We start from the raw sequence: 27,073 nt of genomic DNA on the forward strand, positions 1-27,073 counted from the left end.
GATAAGAGGTATAATCCTGCCAAAAGCATATAAAGGTTGTAGTCCAAATTATGCAAGGTGTCTTGCAGCTGATAATTCCAACAGGTAATGAACTGTTTAATCTTATGCAGCTTGGCAAATATGCCTGTTTATCTTTATCCAAGCCTTCAACATGCACATCAAACCAAAGATATCATCCACAAATTTGATGAGTGAATCTCCTTTTCAGTTAGCATCAAAGTTTTAATTATATTCTACTACAATATTTCTGCATAAAGAAAGAAACCAGGTTCAAACACAACAACAAAAAAAGCAGTGTTTCAAATATGCAGTTCTGTGAATTTCTTACACGATCTCAGCCTATCAGCAGAATCTGTCAGGCCATCAGAGGTACTGATCACAAGCACCTGCTGCACATGGGCCACAGATTCTTTGCAATTATAAATGACAAAATCCCTGGGCCTTATACTATCACCTGCTGCTATCATGTCCCGTGCCCAAATACTGAGTGTGTGGAGCTCACACCTCTGAACAGGATTGTAACAGAAGCAGTAGTTGCCATCCCACCTTGTACAAGGAAACCATGGCCCAAATCAAGTAAAACATCAGCAAACTGCCTCTGTTCCTGCTCAAGAAAGAACAGAAATCCAACTGAAGGACACAGAGTTCCAGCTCCTAACAGCAGGCATTAGCGATCCCTCGGTTTTCTGCCTTCCACTCCAGTTTACATCTCCAAGGACGGAGAAAGAAAATTCTTGGGTGAAAGCTTTCAGTTCCTGAACTGGAGATGGGAGGTACTTAACTCTGCTCTAAATAATAAGATTTCCATTGCCTCAGGATAATCAGTTCGGATTTAATGTAAGTACAGAAAAAGACTAAAAGCTTAGAGAAGATGTAAATACATTTTCTTTCGGGAATCAAAGCCAGAAAAAAAAATCTCTTCCATTTAAATTCTCTGTATTTCTACTTGTCTATCTTGGTAAAAGGTGTAAATTGGAAGGGGTTTTCTATTGTAAAGCCTTCTTTACCATAATACATGTAGTAGCATTAAAATAATTTTAGAGAAAAAAAAATAGCTGTTCTAGAAAGAATTAGAATTTCAGTAGTTTTTTTTCTGGATTTATCATCAGGTATTATATCTCCCCCACCTTTTGATAAACATTATCCATTACTTCAGATTTAGTTATACTTCTGCATATCTGTGGGCATTAAGCCTGCAAGCATGCATGGAACCCTGTGGTGACTGAAAGAACAAACCATACCACAAACAGTGGTATACTATAAAATAAATATACATTTACTTTAAATAGTTAATTAGGTGAAAACTCAATCAAGGCTGGTAATGCCCCTATTTTACAAAATCTTTTCTAGAAACTTTCATTTAGGTTGTATCTTTACTACTGTATTTGCAAACATCTCAAAGAAAACCTTAAACCAAAAAAAAAAAAAAATGAAGAAAGAATGAGGCAGAAATTATATCTGACACATCTGACAATCAGAAGGAACAAAAACTGGAGAAAAAAACCTCTGTATTTCATGAGGGACACCTCGTTTTCCAAAATGAATTGTATCCCAGGGGCTTCTTTTGCTTAGATGTACATAATTTTAGATACTGTATCTGAATATTGCCAGTCAATATCAAAGCAAAGATGAAAGGCAATGTCTGAGAAAAATAAATATCTGACTTCAGTCAGTAAGGTGGACTTACCACCAATGCAAGGAGGTGTAATTCTTTACAAATTGCATGTATTTATGCAAGGATAGAATTAGATTTGTACACTGTAACTCAAGAACACTGTCAAAACTCTTGAATGAAAACTTTTGTGTCAAAATGTACTAAAGTGATAAAATTTTGAATAAAAATACATACATCTGAAAAATATCTGCAATGAAAGGGTTAAACAGTATCTTTACTCTGCTTCTGCTGCAGTATACTCTTCTTCTAGCACAATTCAATTTATGTCAATGATCCCAGATGACCCAAACCAACATTTTCTTGCTTACAGCTAAAAAATTAAATAAAATCCAAAAGATTAACTGAATATAAAATGCTGTACTATTTTTATCTTCAATTTGAAGAAAGTCTGAATATTTGAAAGGCTAACAGCCTGAGATTGGTTTTACTGAAGTACTACTTGAAAACAAATTAACACTATTTCTTAAATATTCTACCCATCTCTATACTTATCCTCAAGAGAAACTAAATGAGGCAAAGTATCCTAATGAGCCCTTTGCACATTTCTGGGACCTGAAAATATCATGCCATGTTGATATAACTTGAACATTAAAGGGGAAAAAAAAAAACAAAAAAAACCCACCAAACCAAAACAACAATAACATAAAAAAAACTCTAATAAAAAAAAAAAAGCAAAACCATGCGGTATGACACAGAAAACAAAAACCAAAATGAACATAACTTAAACCTGTGAATCATAGATGAACTGTTCATTGACATTTCCAATAAAACTTGAGGTTTTTAAGTTTTCGTACTTCCAATCTATTAATGGTTTGGGATCAAGTTGTTAAATAGATGCTGTAATTCCATCCAAAAGGCCAAATATATACAGGCAGTACTTGTATGTAATGGCAAAATGAACAGAAACACAAAATCAATTCCCCAAGTGCCTCCCTGTAAGACAAGGAAAGCAGTATTTACCTTTCCTTGAAAAATAATTTGATCCTATCTGCTAAGTGTCACTCCATGTCACCACTTTTCTTGGTCCTCTTCTGAGCACCCCACCACCAGGCCCACAGACCTTTCTGCCTGCCTCTGAGCAGCTCATAAGACACAACATCTTTCTGACAAAACTGGAATTCTTTTACTATAACATACAGGAACAGCAGCTATACACTATCAGGAAGAGAGTTACAAATTTCCTAGTATGATATATTTGAACTCCAGAAGTGGCAAACTAAAGAATGTTTGTTGGTTGTCATGAGGGCTAAAGGAGTTTGAATTACATTTGGGAACCTGCTCTATCTGGCCAATGAACAGAAGACACTAATTTTTCTCTCTTTTTTAATTCTAGCTTTCTGGCATCTTAGCACCTCATTCTTTTTCAAACCAGCTATAGCCATTACAAAAAAAAAAAACAACGTGAATTTTCAATTTCAGTCCAGCACTCAGAAGATGCAGCTGCAGAACCAGAATGGAATGAAGAATGATTAAAATTGGTGGTATGCATTTCCACATTTATTCCAAATTTCACTCATCTGTGTTGCTTCTTCCTACTTATTCTGTTGTATCGCTGTCAGCTGAAGAAGCTGAACTAAAAAGCAGAGCAGTGCAGAAACCTGGAGCAGAGACAGCAAACCAGAATCATTTGATACAATGCCCACTCCAGAAGTTTAATGCACTGTGTATATAGCTGGCAGCAGCATTTCAGATGTGAAGGAGTAAGTTGCCTAAAATCCTATCAGAACTTTTCTGTTTGCTTGTTTGCCTGTACACCAGCACAATAAAGTGTCCACACTGCATTACAGGAGGGAGGTTGCACATCTGCCATTGCAATAGGAAGCTGTTCAGTGACATTATTCACCACTAGACTGCACTTCATGATTACAACAGAACCAGTCTGTATTTCTGTGGCCTTAAACTTAAAAAACTTTGATGTCTTTATGCTTATCCTAGTTAAAGATGACATCATATTCGCTGAAGAGACCCAGCATAAAATTTCTGACCAAGCTTTATTCCTTGCCCCTGGTAGATAACCACCTCTATGACTGTAGCATCAGTATTGGGTCATTTCAGGAGCTACTATTCTGTGTGTAATTACCTCATACTGCTGTCTAAAAAGTATTACACAGGTACATAAAACATTTCAGTAAGGTTATTGCCATCAGATCTTGGAAGAAAGAGATAGAAGAGAATCTCACCTTTGAGCATCAACAGAAAAATGTCCTGATCAAAAGATCTCTACAGATATTGGCAGGCTTTGAACCAAGCTGCTTTCTCAGTTCAAGTTGCCTGAATATTACATATTTTCTGCATTACACAGATTTGCATCTAATTATACAGAAAGGCCAGATTAAATTTAATACCTCCATTGCATTTATACAGACTAAACCTCTATGCTCCAAGTGAAAATCAAAGTATTTTACATATTTAAATGAACAACACCAGACAAGATGACCTTTAAAATCACCATTATAAGAAACACAATTACAAGTGACTCAAGACATATGGCAAACTTAATTATGCTTAAACATACTGGCTTCCAATCTTTTCAATCATGACAAAAACTGTCTAAAATTAAAATGTATTTGAGATTTTAGTTACAGGAGATGCCTAGCAGAATTTACTCTTTATGTTACTAAATTCTTTTGACAGTGTTTATCTAAAAAATGCAATTCTGTAACACAAAAAAGCCTTTAACTACTTATAGTTAAATATTACTTAACAAAGATGATGAGGATGATTTTGTGGAAGCACGACATGGAATGAAAATCATTAGTCTGAATTTGATCCTCAAAGCTTGGTAACACTTGATACACAGTTACTCCTACTACAGAATTCTAAGAACAAAATATGTATATGTGTATACTTTAATTGTAAAATCCCAGGTGCTTTAAAATGAGCCAAGAAAATGAGACCAATGCTCACAATCAGCGAAACACAAATAAGCCCAGAGTAAGCATAAGAATGCAAGTCCATGCAGATCAGGAACACCAATTTTTCAAATGAAACAGCAGAGAGAATATTAATGAGCAGAGAGGGCAACTAATGCTGTATTTGCCCAAGACAACACAAAAAGAGCTCTGCAAGGCTGAGCTTCTTGGAGGTTTTGTTCTTGCTGTTGTTTTATCCTTTTGGTTTTCTATGTGGACTTTCTATGTGACTTTTCCATGCTGCCCAACAGAAGGCTGCCAAGTGCTACTCTGGAGCATCAGCTCAGAGTAAAGGATGCTACCAGCTGCACTGCCAGTCCATCCCTGCATCACCATCAAGGGTTTTACACCTCCTGTGAAAGCTAAACAGAGGGACTACTGGCTAAATTCTGCAGGATCACTGTCTGAGTAGAGATGGCCACAGACATAAGCAATAAGCCATTCAATTGCACCACTCACTTTAATGACAACAAGCATTTCATAAAGGTGTGACAAGCAGAACTTAACGACCTCGTCCAGATTAGAAGTAGAGACACAAAGAGACTCAGAGCAGCTTCTTCTTCCTCATGGAAACCCATCTGTCACACACTATGTGGGTTTTCCTTTAATGATTTATTTAAACAGAAGCAATCAAAAGGTTCAGCTCTTCAGTTTAGAATCAGATAATCGCTCACATAGATGATAAACTATAGAAACAATATGGAAAGCCTATTTGGTGAAGAAAAACTAGCACTGAGGAAGTACATTAAAACCACCACCTGAAAAATCAGTCAACAAAACATGGAATCATTCTGGTTAGGCACATGGGTTTATGTTAAACTTAGTTGGTTTTTTTTGCAACAATTTAAAATGGTGTAAAATTATTAATAATCATTAGACATCTTCAAATATTATTGCAAAGACCAGTTACAGAGAAAAATAGAGAAGCATTCATATTACAGCTATCATTAAAAACAAATATTTAAACAAAACCAGGCTGGTTTCCCAGTGCAAAGTACACTGCATGTGTTTGTATTGTAAGACTTTCTGTGTTGCATCTATCAGAATAAAAATGTCTTAGAAATAGAATAAAACTGCTTTGTACCAAATGGTCATTAACACTGTGATAAATCACATCCTATACAATTGTATATGAAGCACAGAACCTTCTTTTCATAAATATTTCAGTATACAATAGCTAGTATTACATTAAGCAGCACCACGAGTGGTTCTTGCTGTCCACACCATATTTTTAGACTAATTAATTGCATCCTTCACAACAGTCAAATGTTCAGCTTTTGGAACAATGAAATAGCAGAATTTTTATTATTCTTTGACGTACACTCTCAACACATTTATTCCTAATTAGAATTCTAAAGCCAAAACATTGGGGTTTATTTTATTTTTAAAAAAGCAGATTTAAAAAAAAATTAACTCCAATAGGTTTTTCTTCTCTTAAAAGGACAAAACACTGCAAGATATTCTGTTCAATACACACACTCAAGCATGCAGAGTGTGTGTATTGAACAAAAGAAAGTAAAACTGAGTGTGATAGAAATTTCCAGCTTCCCAAGAAACCCCCCCTGCTACATCTAGTTTGTTGTTTAATAAATGTATCTGTTCAATTCCAGAAAGCTTTACTGTATAAGCAGACTGCTATTTAGGACTTACACTAGCAATTTCTAAGACAATAAAAGTCATGGATGGAAACAAGAGTTGAGCAGAGAGTATGAAATATCAGCCTTCTAACAGTAGTTTGGGCTTTGGTGTTTTTTAAAAGGGTTAAAAAGCTATTTTCATGTGCATGAAAGCCTTTATTTTATATTTCCTCTAGAAATTAATGCAGTATAGAAATTCCACTTACCATGACTTGGCAAGCACAACCTAGCAATTAGCTTGGGAAGCACGGTGTCCCCTAGCTGTGTGTGTACACACATTACTTACAGGAGGTGCCTTCCCAAAAGTGTAATAGGGGCAGAAAAAGGCTGAGAGCAGCCAGAACTCAGCAGACGAGACAGGAAAACTTGCCCATCAGAAATGGTGATGAGGAAACCACAACAAGAGGGCAAATTTCATTTTCAGCCCTGGTTTACAAATGCCAATCAACCCAAGCTGAAATTTATAAGCACAATCCAACAGTTTGGCAGGCAGGCAAGTAATTAAGCTTCACTTGTCTGGAACACAAGTTTGGTTGTTTTGGGCTGTAAAAGCAGTTCTCTTCTTTGCCATAACAGAACCTTTTGACTTTATAAGACAGGTCTGCTCAGTGATCAAGCACAAGGACCTTCAGCGATTTTCCCAGAACCGTCACATCTTCAGCTGTGGTCCAGAAGAATACAAAGCTCACGCAGAATCAACAGCACCACATGGTTTCACATGTTTATTGTAAGAGATTGAATCAATCAGGATTGATGTTAGACCATCAGCTAGGAAACTGTTTCACCACCTTTTCAGGTAAAATTACATGACCTCTAAGTCTCTGGATTTCCTATCTGTAAAATGGCAATAAAAGTTGATCGCTTCTATAGCAGTGTTTTGATGGCCTCAGAAGAAAGTCAGTGTCTAAAGGGCAAGTTAGTCTATTCATCCTAAAATGCTAATACGTAGCGTTACGTGTCAATGCTTCTATTATCCAACATGAAAAGAATATTTTTTAGCATCTCTAAAAATACGAAAGGATTTTTTGTCAAATTTCCTTCATAGAGAGCACTGACAGCTCTTAGTGCTGTAAGCCAAGCCCGATTTTTGCACTACATCTGCAATATCTTTTATACTTGGGCAGCTGGCACAGAGTGAGAAAATTCATTAACATGCTAATGATGTGTCCTATTTAAAATTCCAGCTCTGATTATTGTGTGATTAAGTCTCTTCCCTTGACGTCTGCTTCCTTATATCTGCATTACTGTGAGAAATCAACAGTTATTAATGAAATAAAAAATGGGTGACCAATTTATACACAAGATAAAGACAAACACACACACATTTTAGCATTTAATTTTTTTGTCTAATATTTTCTACACAAAAGAGTATTATGTTCAGTAAAAAAAAAATAATCTAAGTTTTCAAGAAGCTCACAGGCACAAAACAACAATTCAAGTGCCAGATGACACAGAAATAGACATGTATAGGACCTAACCCTAACCTAGTGCATGGGTTGGGCAGGAACACAGAAGAAAAGGCAGAACTACCTTTCTCTGCAGCAACACAGATTTTATTGGCATAAATAAAAGACCAGGCCTAAGGGTGTGATGTAAGTCAGGTCAGCTACCCTAACTCAAATCACACCTTTCACAGTGCAGACAAAGCCAACACAATTATCTCCATTTTTTTCAAACAGCAAAACCAAACAGCAACAAAATTGCATTCCAATTCTTTATGCTTTACTCTCTAAACATACAAGTGCTGTGCAAAATAACACTGTTCCATAAAGGTAGCCTCTTTTCCTCAAGACACCATCTGCATACTGTTTTCCAGAGAGTATCTGGAAGCTTACATTCAATTAAATGTGTTGGTATCAAACTCATGCCAGTGTTCTCAAATATTTTCATTCTTTAAAGGAGAAAATAGGGTTGATCACATGTAAAGGAGGCAGGGAGGACAAAAAGGGAAGATGTCAGGTTTCAATTCCTGTATCTCTGACTAGCATCTGCTTGACGGTATTTTAACACAACGATAAATTTATCCTTATGCCTACAGAATTGCAGTAAATTAAAAGAAAATCTACAGAGTACTTTGAATACTTTTGAAGTATTCAAAATATTTTGAATCTACCCAGTATTTTGAAATTTATTGTCGCAAATTGTGGTGTGGTGCACCAGTTTAGCTGTTCTCTTGCACTGGGTGATTGGGAATTTGCACAGAATAGTTTTGTATTACACTGTATAGCTTATGTTATATTATGTGGTTTGTTACCCCATTTCCCCATCACAAGGTCTTTCCCTCACCTGTCCCGGTACCCACTGGTGGTCTCTCCCCTGGGTTACCCCTCCTCTAGCCACTCCTCGCTGGTATCTCAATGGCTGTGGACCTCTCCCTCTGTCTCCATCCCGGGGGGTATAAAAGCTCCCTGCTGCCAGGGAACGCTCTCTTTCTCCCACGGGTTTGTCTGCCTGATGTACGTCTTGGAATAAAGGACAACGTTTCCCATGTGGAGGAGAGCGCTTGTCAATCTTTTACCTTTGTCTATGAAGTATCATGTGGGCAAGGGTCTACAGCTAGCCGGAGTGGACCCCAGCCCAGGAAACACAATTCTTCATTGTGGGACACTAGAGGTCAGGTAAAGAAGGTATCTCCTTTCAGGCGTATAAATGCAAAAGGGAAGAAAAGAATCTATGAACTTATAACATTTCTTTTGCTTCAGCAAGCATCTTGCACAGACTTGATTTAAAACCCTGCTAAACTGAAACACAAATGAAAATGTACATGTATATTATAGGAAGTTTATTGTCCTAAAATAAAAGAGAAAAAAAATGGGCTGATTAGAAGGTCAGAATCTTTTCAACTCTCTTGAAAATCCAAGGAAAGAAGATGCATTGCCTGATGTGCATTTCTGGGTTTGTATCACAATGCACTAAATTTGAGGAACCATTTTTTTAATTTTATCTATATTCTAGAAAAGCAAGTCCTTATCTAGAAGTGTGTGTATATATATATTATTCTTTGCATTTTTAAAACATTGTCTTAGATGTATCCAGCTGCCTACAAATCTTTTTGTTTCTAAGATAGCTCTGCTTATCCACTTGCCTATGAAGAAAATTCATATGCTTCTAAAACAAAGGCACCTTCCTGTCTCCACCCAACCTACTGCTCGTAAGATCCTGAAAAAGGAAAGCCATTTCAAAATCCTAAAGTTTTAAAGTAGCTCTCAGGATTGTATTTAGTTCAGAGATAATTACAGTAACTGTACATTTGTAGACAATCAAATATCACTGAGCCTTTTCATTTAAGCAAGCAGCAAGGCCATTTTATCTGCTTCAACTTCAGGCATGAGTACAGCAGGCAAGAGAGTAAGTCGAGTCTAGGAAGGACTTTGCTGTTTGATAATTTGTCAGTAGCTTTCCCAGTAATTGCAGACAGCCTCCCCAGTTCCACCATGACACTACAACCCAAGCACACTGCTCATAGTTGTGTGAGAGCAGCACTTGGCAAGTTGTTTAAACTCCCCCTCAAACACAAATTTACTATGAAAACTCTTGCTTTCAGAATCAGGAATCTCTTGCACCTTATACATTCAGACCCACCACCAAATGTGTTATATATGTATGCACTAAACATTTGGTTTTTTATACTAAAAATGTTCCTATTGTCACAACCAGACACATCCACTGCTTCTGTATAAGGACTACATGTTCCTCTGTATGGGAACACAAGCACAGCACCATCAAATCTGTAATAAAAACGGGCTTAGAAAAGAAAGGTTTTGAGAACTGGGCTAAGACAGCTTTCATAAAGAGGTGTATTGCTGGGGCACCCCTTGTACCTCACGGCCTACCCCAATGCCAGGGGGAGGATGAGAGGATATTTAACATACTGCTTCTCTAGGTCATTGCCAGACTTTCCTCAGAGCAACCAGTATGCTTTGTGAAATGCAGAATGATTCATCAAACCCAGCACATCTCCAGATCAGGTCTGAGCAAAAAGCTGTAACAATCTGTAAACTACTCACCAAAGGCAGTCTCTCCTTGTTCAAGTTCTTGTTTCAGTCTGGTGTAATCATCTTTAATTCTCTCTAATTTTCGTGTATTTCTGGCACTCAGAACCAACAGTTCATTGAGAAGTCCTTCTAGTCCCTCTTTCTCAGATGTTAATGATCTTATTTCTTCTGCAAGATCCTTTGCAGTGCCAAAATTACTTCCTGCATGTTTTGTGGGGTCAGGGGAAGAAAGAGGAAAAAGACAATGAGGCAGACACTTGCAACATCAGTAGCTTACACAGCAATCCTGGGAAATTAGGCAATTATACTCAAAGGGGGAAAAAAGAAAAACTGCTTTGCAAGCATCCATATCATTAATATTACAAGAATTATAATTGTAGCTGATTTAACCTTACACACACAGAAATGGTAGTCTCTTTAATTATTGGTACAATTTAGATTTTTTTCAGGAAACCTGTTCCAAAGGGTTTGCACTTCAAATAATGTCACAATGTAATTCAATGATCGTTGCAGTGTGATCTATCAGACCATTTTCTTTTTTTGCAGGACCCCTCAATGCACAGTACATTTGAAATAAAGGCTGTCCACCTGCTGGACCCTGAAGTCTTCCCTCCCTGAACAAAGCAGCCCTGTGCTGGTTTTCATTACAAGCACCAGAAGGTTGTTTATGAATGACACATTGCATTTCTTAAACAGCCTGCACCTCAAGCAAAGACCATGGGGAGATGTTCTTCTCAGATAACACATTCAGAAGTCACAACCCTCCACTTCGGGCTCTCCCTGAAGCATGAAACGTCACAGACAGGCAGAACATCTTGGCAGCACCAGCTCACACTGTTATGGATTTTTTTTTAATGTCTGCTTCCTTTGGACAGGGATGCAGAGTAAAAAGTTCAACTCCCAAGTGGTTTAGAGGGCAGCCTAGTAAAATTTATCCACTTAACTGTTCTGAAAACCACTTCTATAAGCAGCTGGAGAGGAATGTTTCCTTACTTTGCAAAGAAGTCTTTTGTAATAAATAGAAAAGGACAGTGAGATATTCAGCCATTAAATGACTTTAAATAGCAGTACAGTAACAATGCTACCTTTACATAACTGTACTAGAATAATTTTAATGATTGGGATACTTGGCTGGGGGGAAAAACCAAACCAAAATATACACAGAAAAAAGCCAAACCCCACCACCACACTTCAATCTAAAGAATTCTTGATAAAAATAATTTCCATATAGAATTGCCTGATAAAAGCAAGGAGATCTTTAGCAAAAAGGCTTAAGCTGTGATATTCTCTTAAATTAGCCAAAAAAATGGTGATATTATCTAATAAGTAAAGGTATTTAGTAAGTAAAGGCACTTAGAAGATTTAGCCTTGAAGCAAATATAAAACAAATCCAGTCACACAAATATCTCATCAGCTTCTGAGGTATGTGTAATGACTTTAGACTCCAGAAATCACTTTATAATACCACCAGCATTATTCAGATGTAAAGGTTTCTTTTCGTTTTTGTTTGCACAATATGATACACTGTTGCTTAGACACAACAGATCAATTGAAAAGTTTATTTTCAAATATTAACATACAATCCAAACAATCAAATCCACATCAGAATATCCTGAATTGTGGCATTACATCTTTTTGACCTGGACTCAAAGTGTTGGTCACAAAGCCTTAAAAGGAAACAGTTTGGCTGCTGTTCAGTTTCCTTAAGGCAAGGAAGCAAGAACAGGATGCAAGTGTTCTCACTGGTCAGAAGATGGCAAACCACCACCAGCAGCTGCCAGGAGAGGTTCCATTCCTCCAGAACACCAGAGAGAACAGGAGCACTTCCACCAAACACCTACAGCCACTGTCCTGGAGCAAAGGCACTGTTGCAAACTCAAGTGGCTCCACAAGGGCAGGTGTGCCAAAGGGAGCCTTGCACTTACCAAAATTTTGGAAAATACTTCATCAAATAAGTCAGGTTTGAAGACTGAACATTGCTAAGCATGGTAGTCTTGCTTTGCATTTGGTTTTTTGGTGGTTTCTTTAGTCCCAAGGCTATGATAGTTTCATTAAACCTCTTCCTCATTTAAAGGTGACATTTTCTTGTTTCTTTTTAGCAGGCCAAAAGTCCTTCATTTCTAATTCGCAATTAAAACCCTATTTGCCACTTCTGTCTTGCAATTACAATTAAATAACTATATGCTTTACAAATTGTAGGATCATATGGCTTACCAGAGCTTTACTGGGAAACAACAGCACAAATGTTATTACCCATGTTTCCAAATGGACAAAAAAAAGCAGCAAAATAAGCAAGACAAAATCACTGAAAAAATGGTAAATATTCAGATGCTTCTAAGGTAACAAGACTTGAGTCCACCTTTATTCACCTGAACTCATCCCAAGCATCAAAGCACAGGAGCCTTAATAAAACATGAAGGTGAGCAATCTTCATTAGAATCTGGAGCCTGCTGTTACATTTCAGAGGACAGCAAGGAAAAAGGTATGATATTACATATGCAAGTTTTATATATACTGAATGGATCTGAATTCCCAGAGGAGAAGTTTATATCGAAACTGAGGCTATAAGGAAATGGCACCAGATACAAACCCAAAAGCAAAAGACACCCTACCCACTGCAGCTTCCCATGACAACAAAAATGTCTCTAAGTCTGCAGTGAAAATTCAGAAGAGCATATAAAAACTCAGGCATCACAAGAACCATTATCAGTGAGCTCTGACCTTAGTCTCAAGTAACCAAAGTAACTGCTTTCTACACGCCATAAGGTTGATTTAAAAATTAATATATAATTCATAGCTGCTAGCACTGAAAAACATGCCCTCCTGGGCTGGTTTTTTGTTGTGGTTTGGTTTTTTTGTTGTCGAGATGTCACATTGGGTGCCATACAAACCTTCTGAAGACATATGTCAAGATATTTTATTCTGCTAATGCTCTCAAAATATTAAAAATCCTCTTTTTGATTATTTAATAATTAGTTTGCCTAAGTGAACACAGTGACTGTTACTATGTTAACCACTGGGAGCTATGTTTTACACAGCCATACCAGTGAGAGGCTTCTGGTTGGCTGATGTTAGTTAAGTCAGTCTAACCCTTCCCAGGAAACTCAAAAACTGTGCAGCCAATAGGACTGCTTGCTCAGAAAATACATGCAGAGAAAACAAAGCTAAGGAATTAACAGTCTTAAGACCAAAGCTGAGATTCTGGTCTAAACCAGGACACAGGACAGAGATTCTGTGAAGGTGACTGAAGAGCAAGATGCCACTTTTCCCATCTTTCTTTCTGTTTCATAGTGATGCTTGCTACAGATGTGCAATTTTAGCCACTGCATCCATGTCCATATAAACACACTGGGTGAAAACTGAGGCAGGAAACTTGCAGTACCCAGAGCTCTGAACAGGTACTGTGCTTGCAGTGCACTATCATAAGGAACTGAGTATGTACACTTCACTTTGAGGCACCATTATCTCAAAAGACAGCAACAAAAAAAGTTAAATCTTCCTCTTTAATCTTGCCCTCTGGGGGTTTCTCCTCCCATGCATCCTTCATCCTCTACAGAAAGTGACATCAGGTAAGCTCCAGCAGCTTGATGTGAATGCCAAAAATACCAGCCAAATCGAACACAACAACCCACACAGGAAAAATAGTAATTTTTTTTTTAAATCTCCAGGCCGAATGTAGCTATAGAATTGCTTTTACTTAGTGTAAACATTAGTATGTTTCCCTTATTTCCTCTATTCTTAAAATTTTACTTGTATGGTTACAGCTAAATAGTACTCTGTACATCAGATATATTTTCTAGAGATTTAGCCACAAACTCATGCCCATTATAACACCTCATTGTGAGATTTTACTGTATTGGGCAGATTGTTGCCCATTTAGAAGTCTTGAAGTAAAATATTACCATTTTGATACCCTTTGCCAGCAAAAAACTGATTAAAAATACGGCTTGAAATCTATGTGATTTTAACAAAAAAACAAAAAATATGTTATTGATTAAACTTTATTAAATATTTCCCCCTTCAAAATATAAGACAACGTTAAGAGTCCACAGATTTTTTACTCACACTTTTTCTCAAATTTATGGCAGAAGTTATATACATTCATAGTCACCATTATTTATACTTGAAGCAGAGAGAGAAGTCTAAGTCCCACTGAAAATATATTCATTGTAGAACAAACAAAGGAGTAATTTTTTTCATTAATAATAAAGCATATCTATTTGACACTAGCCTAAATGTAACAAGGAATAGACTGGTCATTCTTTATCATTATCTATAAATTAATTCTTCATATACTTACAGCACTACCTTTAATAATGAATAAGTGAAAATTTGCATTTTAGCTTAAGGCATTCACCACCACAGTATTTATCAATGGTACTGTAATTCAAGGCTGAAAATCTTCCACCCTGTGATTAATGAGGATACAAAGTGATTTCAACACCACAAAAGAAATTGAAGAAAATAAATATCATTTGCCTACACACAAAGGAAAGGGAAAAAGCTAAGGACATGACAGAAATGTAAGATTCTGGAAGGACTGCCAGTGTGTTTGCACCTCTGAAAAAATAAACTGCAAATGAGGGACAGTCTACCATCTCCTGAAACATTTTACAGAAATCCAGCACATTTGAATTGCAATTATTGTTTTTAAGCAATAACACATGTCAATGCTTTTATGAAGCATAACACAGCTACATGATTGATATGATTCTGAAAGGTAAATATCAGCTAAAAGAAGGTGAGAGACCCCACAGACATACATTTGGATGAGCAATTCTCAGTCACAGAGTGCCTCTTGTACCTGGACTGAATCAGTCACCATGGAACAACTCAGGAATAATTTTTTAAAAAATGAGGGGGCGGTGGGGTGCACAAATAAATACACCCCAAAGTAATCATATTTCAAATCAGCAGTAACAATGGAGAGAGACATCACTGTCCCCTTCCATAAGTATTTTCTCTCATGCACTCCAGACCACAGCACAACCTCTCTACAGGGTGATAGCACCTTCTCTTCACAGTTCTCCCATCCAACATGACTCCTTTGAGCACAAAACCACAGAAAATAAGCTGCCAAAGAGATAACTTGACCTTCTCTCCTGCTCCAGGTACAGCTGCTTAGGTAAGAGGAGTAAAAGAGAGTAAATTTTTTCATGACTGACTTCTCCAACAGAAGAAAATATTTTCTGCTGTCTGGTCGCATATCATGCTGGAACTTCAGCTACAATGAATTACCCTCAAAGTGCACTGAAAGCCAGTAACATCCAGCAGACTGACTTGAAAATAAGATCAAAAAGACAAAAAGCATAATGTCCAGTTTCAGCTGGGATGGAGTTAATTTTTTTCTTAGTGGCTGGTACAGTGCTGTGTTTTGGATTTAGGCAGAGAATAGCGTTGATAACACATTGATGTTTTTAGTGGTTGTTGAGTGGTCATTAGCCTAAAATCAAGAACATCTCAGTTTCCCATTCTCTGCGAGCAAGTACACCAGGAGCTGGGAGGGAGCACGGCCAGAACAACTGATCCAAACTGGACAAAGGGATATTCCATACCAGAGAACATCATACTCAGCAAATCAGCTGTGGGGAATTGGCTGGGAAGGACCAATAGCTGCCTGGAAATGGCTGGGCACTGGTCTGTGGGTGGTAAGCATCACTTTATAGGTATTGTGCATCACTTGCCTTTCTTGGGCTTTATGTCTCTCTCACTCTCCTTTTCATTACCATTATTATTGTTATTTTTATCTTTAGTATTATTATATTTTATTTTGCTTCAGTTATTAAACTGTTCTTATCTCACCCGCAAGTTTTACTTTTTTTTTCTAATTCTCCTCCCCCACTGTGAGCAGAGAGAACGTCCCCACAGTACTTTACTTCTGGCTGGGGACAAACCACAACACAGAGCTGTCTGAAGTCTGAGGGACCACGTGAGAGTTGGTTTGGGGGACTCACTAGCACTGTTTTCCAAATGAGTTAACAGGCGTGCCAAAAAGTACACCAATACATGGTAGCAAATTTTATTTCATGGAGTATAAAGTCAGTGTTGTGGAAAGACATGACCATACACAGCATCAAATGATGGAACCAGGCACCACAGTCATGAAGTAGAATTAATCTGAATATGCCTCTAATCCATCAACCCAGGCTGCTGCTGCAATCAGGAATAGGAAAGTGTGGAACCAGCTATATCATCTGACAAGATGCAGCCCTCTTTTGGACTCCAATTCATCAAAAAACTGTGCCTTCATAAAAAGGCACAAAGAAGCATTGCTATTTTTGCCTCTAAGACTAGGTGAGTTCTGCAACCATTACCTCAACCATTACCTCAGTTCTCAGAAACAGAAAAGCTGAAGAAACTGGGAATACCAGTACCTTCCAGTGAAAGACAAATTAAGAGCTGCATGTGGCACATCTGGGGAAGAACTCAACATCACACCAAGAACTATGTGTCCCCTCATATTTCTGAATGAAATGACAGACGACAGCAGGAGCAGGAAAACGAGGCATCCACATTAACATAAACCACAGATGGATGGCTGAAAATGTCCTTCTGCCTGCACTGGCACCTTCCAGCCTGATGGCTCTGTCCCCTCTCTAACACACTCATTCCCAACAGGAATGCTTAGCACCAAATCTGGAAAGCTGGAGGCTCTTTTTGTTGCAGTTGGATCCATGCAGCATTTGCCCCAAATGAGCACCAAACAGCAGCCAAAGAGGCAACAGCCCTAAAATTAAGCTTTGTGAAATATGCTATCTTGTATTTATGTCATGTTATTTATGAAAATATGCCTTTACATACGGGACATAAGGGAAAACGCCCTTATTGTACTGCTGGAAATCATCCCACAACATCATTCCCAAGCAGCTCCCACTTGCCACTACTTAATGAAATAGAGGTAATGATATTTATAGGACCATGACGCATGGTCTCTTACTGGTATAGATAATTTAAAGATTTTCAGTCTTCAAGTCACCTTACTCTAACTTCTGTGTTTGGGTCTGTGTTTTCAAAAACAGCAAGTTAACGACATGCATCTCATGGATAATTATATAATAAACACTATTTCATTAATGCCTCCTTACCTTCCCATTAATTCACTTTCTGGCTATCTAGACCCATGCCAATATGCCTTCTTAAGAGGGAAAAAGTTCTCAAAGAGTCCATGAAAACATTGTAAAATGCACCTCCATAAACCTCTTTTATGCAAATATAGGGAAGAGATGAAACAGGGCTAAAAATTCATTTTAGTTTGCATCTTCCCTCTTATTCCCAAATTATTTTCTCACTAAGGAAACAACAGAAACACACCATTTCTTATTATTTCCTCTTGTATAAAACAGCTCAAAGTATGAAAATAAGTTTCAAGAATATTTCTACAGTTATGTTCACATTTGCTTAAACATCATCTCATTTGAATTTTCTTACCAGCTTCAAATTATTTAATCTGAAATTTATTCCCTAGAAAAGTTTTGTGCTAAAGAGTAACATGATACTGAGAGAAAGAACAGAGCATCAGGTACTGTCACGTTCTTCCTATAACTGACTACAAAATTTTATGAGCATGTTAAGACCCACTGTAAGAAGCAGCTGCTGGAAAAATCACATGCAGGTTTTCTAAGCACTGACATTAAAGTGGCTTTTTAATAATTAAAGAAATATCTACTAGATGCTAAACTATAATAGTTCATGGATGAGAATTTACAAATGTGCACATCAACAGTAACATTTCATGACATCAGGAGTACTTGTTACTTATCATTACCTAAAGCTACTGACTTAATAAGTGGAACAATATAGGATCCTTCTAATTACCTCTGGAGGAAAATTCTGGACTAGCATCTCCAGAGCATTAACCATTAGTTATTTGTCCCAACAGGCCAATCAGATGTAAGTGAGCTGTTGATATAAAGGTTCTGAATTGTAACTGTTGATAGAAATACCTCTTGAACATGTAAGTATAGGCTACTTTTCTTTTTCCCATAAGAAAGCTCACTGAAATTTAATTTATTTTATGGCCTTCAGTAATCCAAATATTCACAAACTTTCTTTTTTCTCTTGCAAATTTAATTTTATACTTCTTCCCAGGATGAAATAATAGGAGGGAGAAGCATTTATATGCATAGTATTGTCTCTTATGTCTTTACAGTATCATTTATTATATATCCTTAAATTCCATGGTGTTGCATTGATAAGACTAATAGAACTTCTGCTTGCTTTGCATTTATCATGGTGCTTTCTTCCAAAAACAATATCAACTATATTCTTACATTTTTGGTGCAAATACATCAACACTTTAAATCAATGTATTTGTATTAGAAAGTACAGTCTGTGTAGCAAACAAATGTTGTCTGAAGCTGTCAAGATAGCCATTAAAGGCTGAGGTATATATCATGCTTTCCAAGTCATCACATCATTAAGCCACCACATATAAGCTCTGAAAGCTAATTTTCACTTAATAACTCTATTCTTTAGCTCATCTAATCAAACTTTTGGGATAAAGTCACCTTTTTGCTTTGACACTGTTCCAAAGTCACTTAACTGTTACTGCTTCCTCAAGAAAAATGCTACTTTAATCAAAAATGATGTGACAACTGTATAGAGGAAAACGGTTGTTCTCAGTATCCATTAGAATTCCACTGAAGAAACTGTCTGGATGAATTACCTAACTGCTACATAAGAAGAAGTAACAGACATTTAACCCTGCCTGATGTCCCCAGACTAAATGAAAATATGTAAATACGACCACTAAACTATATTATTACTGCATATGCACACTATACATATGCACACTATAATTCTTTCTGAACTTCATGCTGGTCCAAGACTGTCCTTAAATAATTGCGTATTACCCAACTGAACATTCTTCCAACTCCTAAAAATTGAGTATACCCAGGCTGTTTATTAATATTGTTGGCTGAGAGACCAGGGAATATGCACATAAAGTACCTTGCTTAAATCTTAGCCAGTATTTAGAAGGTTGAGACCTGCTTCTTAACTATGCCTTCCTTAAGGGGTGTCATTCATTTACTCCTACCACAGGAATATACAGAAACTAAAGCAATTTATGCCTCTCCATTATCCACTATCCACTGGTTTTGCCTTACAAAGTTAAAATAAAAAAAAACAAAACAAAACAAAAGACAACACAACCTCCGCTATCTTTATCTCTTCTTTCCTCTTTCTTCTGCATTTATCAAATCTTTTCTTCCTGATTTGCTTCTGTGCTAGCTAGCTGCAACTCACTCTGTATCTTGCTTTTTATGATTTTATTCACCTCATGCTCTAAGACTATTTCTGGTGTTCTCAAATGTTTTTCTTTTTCACTTTCAGGTCTTCAGAGAAATAATTTTCTTTGTATTCTTGTATCTCTCCTGTGTCCTCTGTGTACAACTCTGCATTTTACATAAACAAGTACCACCACATTGATTTGTATCTTACTTGTATACATTTACATCTTACAATGAGGTAAAGAAATTACAGTATCCACTGTCACCAAATTATCCTTCATCCTTGATTTTTAACCATGACACACAGAATTTTGCCTTAGCAACAAATTAGGATTGTACCATTTGCAGTCATTAAAATTCCCTGAAGCAAGAATAAAAAAAGAAACAGTGCTTTTATCAGTAAAAAGAAATTGCACTGATAGTTCTTAAAAAGCATAGAAAGGCAGTCAAACAATTGTAAAAAATAGTTTATAGAAGGAGCAGCATTAAATTGACTTTGGAATTCATTCCTGAAACAACCAACCTCTTTTAAGAGCTAACAAGTATAAAATGCTGTTATGAATGTTTTGGAAATGATCCTCAAGCTGTCAGTCACTCTCTCCAAGTGTCAGACTTAGATACAGCTTTTCTGGCCAACTGCTTCCTACATGTAGTCTGTAGTTGCTACTGCATGTCCAGTTTATAGGCTGTTTTGTTCCCAAGCCATAAAACCTCTCTTCTGAAAGTGAAAAAGTCACCTACATTTAAACAGTGTAAGGGTAGAGAAGGACGATTGCCTGGTTTACCTCTTACAGGCTGAGAGAAAAATAAAGAGGATTTCCATTTTAAAAAGGTATTATGAGAAGAAAGGAAATTGAGCATGCTCAGCAACAATACAGGATCTGGGCTTTAATTTCCTTTAAGTCTTTGCTCAAGCCTGACATTATCCATTTCTGGCGAACAATACATGTGACACTGCCCAAGGTTTCATTTTAAAATCATTTGTGTGTGCAATAAAGATTCTTGTACATAATTGAAAAGATAAATCACATATGGAGAGCTACATCTCATCTTGACATGTATCAAAAACCCTTTTAGCCTTTCTTTACTTGGTGTAACACTGGACACTTGCACTCAAGTCCACATTCCCTTCTACTCAGCTTCCTCTCTGAGGCAGGTGTTTAGAAGAGAGACACCTACTGAAACATTTGCTGAATTAGAAAACCCACCTCTTCCAACTTAAAAGAAAGGGCTGTGATTTGCCTGTTTTCCTTGGTGAACAGTGCAGCCATCCCAAGCAAGTGGCATGTGAGGCAGTTATGTATCACACTCTGTAATCACATTTCAGTGGTTTACTGGTTGTAAACAATATGCATGAGTGCTCCAAGGATGAAAGTGCTCTTTTGCTGCCAACATTAGTTGTTTAATGATCTGAACAGCAGAAGCTGCCAATTATTGTATTCCATTGTAAAGTGTCATTTAAAGCCAGATTTGCAATTATGATACCTTAGCTATACATTTACAACTTAGCTAGAGAGCACCAAGAATGTAACTTGAGGAGTCCTGGAACAGCTACTGATGATTATACATCAATTTCACCTATGGAAAAATACCACGTGTTTTGCATGTTAATGGTACACCTCACAGTATCAGCTTTGCCAGTAGTTCCAAATTGTTGAGAAGGACCTGAAGTACCTTACACAAGGCATGGCATAGCCATAGTTTAGTTCTGTAGGCTGGTCATGACTTCAAGGGATCCACTCAAGCACATGAAAAACTTTCCCTAACAAGTTTGTTATGAAGAGGTCAATGATTGCTCTAATACACTACTTAACACTGTTAATCCTTCTCATTACTTAAAACTTACCTGAAACAGCCAGCATTTTGGCTTCAAGTAGAGCTGGTAGTTGAGTCTCAATATCATTCACTTTCCTCCTCAAAGTACTGCAGAGTTTCTGACTCGTGCAAACCTAAATTGAGGCAGACAGCCATGATATAGAATTCATTCATGTAAAAGTATAAGGCAGTTGAAATGGGGCTTCAAATGTTCTTGGTTAACAGACATGACATAACATCCTGCAGCAAGGTAAAAAAGCTTAATAAAAAGTGATGTTTTTACAGAAAGACCCAACATTGAACCAAAATGTCCAGGCTGTGCTGCACATTATTATTAAAACAGGGAATGGTATTAGCATTAGAGAGGACATGTTCCACTAGTACATACTGAGGCTGCACACAGAAGAATGGCCATCTTACAAATTCTGCACTATTTCAGTATTAATAATCATGCTTGAAGTGGAGCACAAGTAAACCAGTATTTGGAGATTAAAATTCCATAACATACCATATGCACTGATTTTTATACAAAATATACCATGCTCTGCATTTTAACTGAAAAAAAAGACAAAGCAGCCTTATTTTTCACACAGGCAACAAATAAGGCTATGTCAGCTTGATACTGTACTTCAACATCAGGACACACAGATGACGAGGGTTCAGGTTTCTGACTTTCCCTTGCTCTCTTTTTTATATTTTTAACTGGAGGTCCTTCAACAATCAATACGGTTTGGTATTGAAAACATGGAGAGAGAAAAAATAGAGAAAAAATAAAAAGGAAATTCAGCTGTTTCTGTACTTTTCATTTCAGTGTACGTTGCCACCTCAGAAGGAGCTTATGCAGCGTGCAAAATTTACAGAAGTCCCACATATTCAAAAATGTTGGAGTTTGCTCCATATTGCATCATTTTGGAAGAAAGTAAAATGAACAAACAAAAACCTTTTACTGAACTAAGGCAAATCCCTTGTTCTGGAGGCAGATGCCAAACACTTGCTTAAAATAGTAGCTGACACTTAAGAAAACGTTGTATTCATTGGAACCAAAACTGAAGCAATAGTCGAGAGAGGCACAGGCCACTTCTGAAATGATGTCATATGAAAGGAAATCTCCAGAGAGAAGTTGCCCTGCCTTCCTTCACTTTTATTTTTCCTTCCTCAAAAACAAGTGCCATGCTTATTAACAGAGGCACAGTCATCGTTTCACTTTTTAAAGAGCAAGACTTGATAATTCTAATGGTTTATCTGTTTGTACAATTAAATTATAATAATTCATACATAAGACTAGCTTTAAATCCTTTTAAATTAATAACACCCTCTTGCTTTACTGAGATTATCTGTTAACTATAAATGTGTCTTTTTTTTGAGTCAACAGACCAATCCTCCAAGCAGTAACTGTTACTTGTAAAGACTTCAGAGTCATCCTATTAATTTAAAACATATATGGCTTCTGCACCTACTATAATTTTTTAATTCCCAGATATTTCAATTTGTTTGAGCACCCCCTTCTAAGTGACTCACCAGCTAATTCAGTTAAAATGTTTTTAAAACCCCAAACCTGTCAGAGGTGAATAAATGTGCCTAAAAGACCCAAAGGCCATTTCTGTCTCCCATCTCCAAAATAAATCTCAAAGTTTTTAATGACTTCTTTCCAAGCAGTACTCTCTCTTTAGGGGCATTGAATGGCTCAGTGAATTGCAATTAGATGGGGAATCTTTCAGCTCCAGGAAAACTGCATGAATATATCCCATGCTGGTAATAAGTTAAAAGTCATTATCACTAGACAGCTGTTTGGCAATTATGCAAAATAAGGTGGGATGTTTAATCAGTTTCTAGTGAGCACTGTCCACTTTGTAAGCCCCACTGTCAGAACAAAGCTTGCTGGCACTCTTTATTAATGGACCAAAATGCAGGGAGCAGAGGCAGAAAGGCAGCCCCTCCAACTTGCAGATGATTCTTCTGGAACACGAGATAAGTAGGTTGCTGGGCCCCTGCTTGTATCTATGTCACATGTATTCTGCAGATAAATGAACAACATTAATCTTCAGACCTATCATATGGCATAGTTCAACAAAACTAAATGAGCAAGTGGGAAAGACAAAGCAATATCCCCTGAACTAATGGCACTGCCTCTGTGTTATATCAGGTCTACTCCATAAGCTCCAATTCTTTTCATTTTTTATAATTATTGTATCTTCATAACAGATCCCATTATTCATTACAGTAGCTTATTCAGCCACTAAGGAAAGGTTATTTCTTAGCTAACAAAGATGCAAAGATGGTGAACATTCACAAAGCCAGTGTCCTGGGCTTCCAGGGAACTCCATCCTTCTCTAACCAGCCTGACTGCAGGGGCCTGTGGACCCAGCATTGCCCTTTCCCTGCTCTCAGTGATCAGCTCTGCTGTGACCCACAGACCAGCAAGCTCAAAGTCTAAAAAACTCTCTTTCAGTTTCAGCAAAGTGTTTTTGCAGACAAGTATTACTGTATTTATATTTAAATCCTCTTCAGTGATTTCTGAAGCTTCTTTAAAGCAGACTTTTTTTTTTTTAAGGGCTCTTGTTTAGGAATATACCTTACAAATCTGCATTCAGATTGAAATGTTACTCAAAAAAGCAGTCTATCTGAAACCAGTAGGAAGCTGGTTAGCAAAGATATGCAGTATCAAGATGAAAAAGAGCACAATATCAAAGGCAAATTTGCCCATTGTCATCCTCTTCCATCTTTCCAGCTTATGATGTTAATCTAAAGCAGCAAAAACAGGGACAAGGACAGCAAGTAAAGCACTGAAATTGACTCTCCAATCATCTCAAGAGAAAAGGAGTTTTAAGTAACCTTCATATTTCTTTAAAACAGCACTTTGGAAAAGATAAACAAATTCTGCTAACACTGCCTAAAGGAAGGAACAGTCTACCTGGTCTCCCACACAGCACAATTTTGTCATTAGTGAAAGCAGATATTAATTTCTGAAGGAAGGTGGTGAATAAGGGGCAGCACTACCTTCATTAGCAGGCAGAAGTTTGCTTTTGCAGCCACGGCTGAGAACAAGAGAGATGAGGCAGCAAAGGCCATAGAAATGCCAGTGGCACAGGGGAAAAGGATAGACCTTGGACAAAAGAATGTTTTCCCCATAGAATACAAAGGTTTAAAAGACCAGCTCTATTTATTTTGAGATTCAAATAATAGGATGAGATTATACGAATAAACTAAATAGGAAATTATTTGGAGAGGTCTCACTCCATGATTCCTATTTATCTTCTATAACAAATAAAAGTCATCACATAGGAATGGAATAAAATTAAAATAGTATTTTATCTATTGACAATATAAAGAAAGAAAACCCAGGCTGTGAAATTCTACCTCAGACTTCTCTGAGGTTACCCAATGCTTCAGCTGTTATTGACAAAGTCTCTAGATACTATGGTGATAAAATAAAACCTCACGAGACATTTTATGGGGAAAAGGCAAATTCCATACCGTATGTTTTAGCTTGCAAATAGCTTGAAACAACACTTGAAACAACACTTTGAGCAACTGAATGTCTCATTCAGTTTAGTAGATGAGCTGTAGGTCAGTTACAATAATTTCCTTGACACTTTATTCATAATAACTTAAAAATACAGGGAGAATCATTGTTATAGTCGGTATTAATTTTCCTAAGATAAGCAAGGAATAGAGAAAATGAGATCAAAATAAAGTGGAAGAGAAGGAAGGAGTGGTTATGAGATGTATTCTTCAAATTATCTTTTTAACAGTGCACAAAGTGTTGGTCAAAATGGTTAGGAACAACAGATGATGAAGGATAAAATTTTTACTGATTTAGGTGACTGCTATTAGAGAAAATGTGAAAAACAAGTTTATTTCAGAGTATAAATTCATTGTTAATCAAAACCCAGAAATATTTTTCACTTCTTGTTTCATATGGATCTATGTGAATTGCCTGGAATAAATGGATTTTTTTTTTCCTAGAGCATTCATGGAGCAACTGGGCCATTTGGAAATAAAACTTTAGTGTTCTACTTCTTGAAAGGAGTCCATGAAATAAGAAGATAAAGGAAAAGAATTAACATTTCTAGTTAGAAACAAAAATTATGCTAAATATTCTATATAATTTTTCTTTTATTTTTAAAGGGTATGAAAATGAGATTGCTAGATAGAATATTAATGAAATGGTAAGGAAAATAGGTACTTCATTTATGCTCTTCCCTTCACATCAACAAAACCAGTTAGAGAAGAAAGTAAGACATTCTGTATTAAGAGCAAAACACTCAGCTATGACCATGCTTTCATGAAGCTGAGGAGTGTGTTCCTGAATAGAGTCATGAGCAAGAGTAAAAAAAAATCATAGTAAAAAAGATGAGAAAGAAGAGATTACTCTATCTGCTTCCTGAAGTATTATAATCCCTGTGGCCTGTTCAAACAAAAAGTTGGGGAGGGCTTTTCAGTGTATGTTTAAAAATATTTATGTGCAAAATCTTCTTAGAAGGAGCACCACAAAACCAACTTCCTAAAACAAAGACAATATGCATGCTACGATCTGCTTCTGTAAATATTCTGAAGAATTAAAAACATTTACTTACTTTGGCAGTAGTTTCTTTAATGGACATGCTGAACAACTGTTCTTTCTCCTGAAGGCTAGAAGGAATTAAAATAAAATAAATAAATAAAATTTAAAAGTTAACCTCTGCTCAACATGGCCTGCTACACAAGACACATTTTCATATGGAAATCAAGTGTTAAGCTGACTCATATAAACACAACAGACTCAATATCAAGACAAAAACTATGCTTAGTTTCAGGGCTGCTAATCACTAACCAAAATCACCTTTACAGTTCTTTATTAACAAGTATACAGATTTTGCCTACCCTTTGAAACAATTGTGATTATTTGTGTAATCATAATACCTAAAGCAAACTTAGAAGTTCCCAGCAATGTCCAGGATTGGTGTTTTGCTAGACTATCATCCAAAAACCTAACACAAAGGCATTTCTGACACAAAGAACTGGCAGTTTACTATCCTCTTACAACCCCGTTTTCAACTCTACCAGAAAAGGTTCAACTACAGTCACTTGTTCTCACAGTAACTTTATGATAAATACCAGTACTCAGTTTATTTAGATCCATAAAAACCTTCCAAATATTTGTACCAAATTGATGCAAGAGTGGGCTGAAATTGAGGCATTACCCATGCTTATATGAACAAAATTCAAGGTTTTCTTCCACATACTATAAGCACGTAGGTTTCCTACTTTTCTATTACCAAATGTAAAGTAAACCTGTGCTTTTGGCTCTTGTAAATAAATCCACCATTTACATTTTTAACGTGAAGTTCAAAACTCCAAGCAAATCAAACATCAGGAGTTAGGAGAGGGGTTATTTTTGCAAATTTAATACTCCCCCCCCCCCTCTGACTTAGGAGGTGTACACTTTTTATACAGTGTTCAATTACTTTATCACACACTATTTTCTTTTCTGTCAAACACCTCAGTTCTGTATACGTGACAGGCAGTACACTCCATTAGCAGCATCTCAATTTTTCCTCCTGTCTGTGTTTTAAAAACTCTCTTTCAGGACCTACTGTTACTATTTTTCCCAATTAAGTACTAATTATATATTTCTGAGCTTTTCTCCAGTGTTAGGCATTGAAATATCCAAACATATCAGAGACACCTCTGGATTTATTTCAGTGATACTCCTGCATGCCAAGGCAGTGTTGTATTAATTTTACAGGTGGAAGAAACAAAAGCCAGGGTTATTCAGAAGGCACACGATGACTGAGCCCCTGTTTTGAGATGCACGCAGCTCCTGCTG

The 27,073-nt window shown here is 36.9% G+C and overlaps 1 protein-coding gene across 14 annotated transcripts in view; it reads right to left on the minus strand.

The window, feature by feature from the left end:
- DISC1 (DISC1 scaffold protein) overlaps positions 1-27,073 on the minus strand; it is a 193,679-nt gene that overhangs the window by 75,403 nt on the left and 91,203 nt on the right. For 12 of the 14 annotated variants that reach the window (XR_010358920.1, XR_010358919.1, XR_010358918.1 and 9 more), the window contains 3 exons: positions 25,842-25,896; positions 21,296-21,398; positions 10,232-10,420 (listed from right to left, as the gene is read on the minus strand). Coding sequence is in view for 11 of the 14 variants with exons in the window: in XM_064413843.1 (XP_064269913.1) it covers positions 10,232-10,420; positions 21,296-21,398; positions 25,842-25,896 (347 nt within the window). In the remaining 3 variants the exon portion in view is untranslated. Of the gene's footprint in view, positions 1-7,306; positions 7,469-7,615; positions 9,953-10,231; positions 10,421-21,295; positions 21,399-25,841; positions 25,897-27,073 lie in introns of those variants that run through there. The other 2 variants (XM_064413853.1, XM_064413852.1) reach the window with 2 other exon arrangements.

Source organism: Passer domesticus, chromosome 3 (assembly GCF_036417665.1).
Source record: "Passer domesticus isolate bPasDom1 chromosome 3, bPasDom1.hap1, whole genome shotgun sequence".
NCBI classification, from domain to species: Eukaryota; Metazoa; Chordata; class Aves; order Passeriformes; family Passeridae; genus Passer; species Passer domesticus.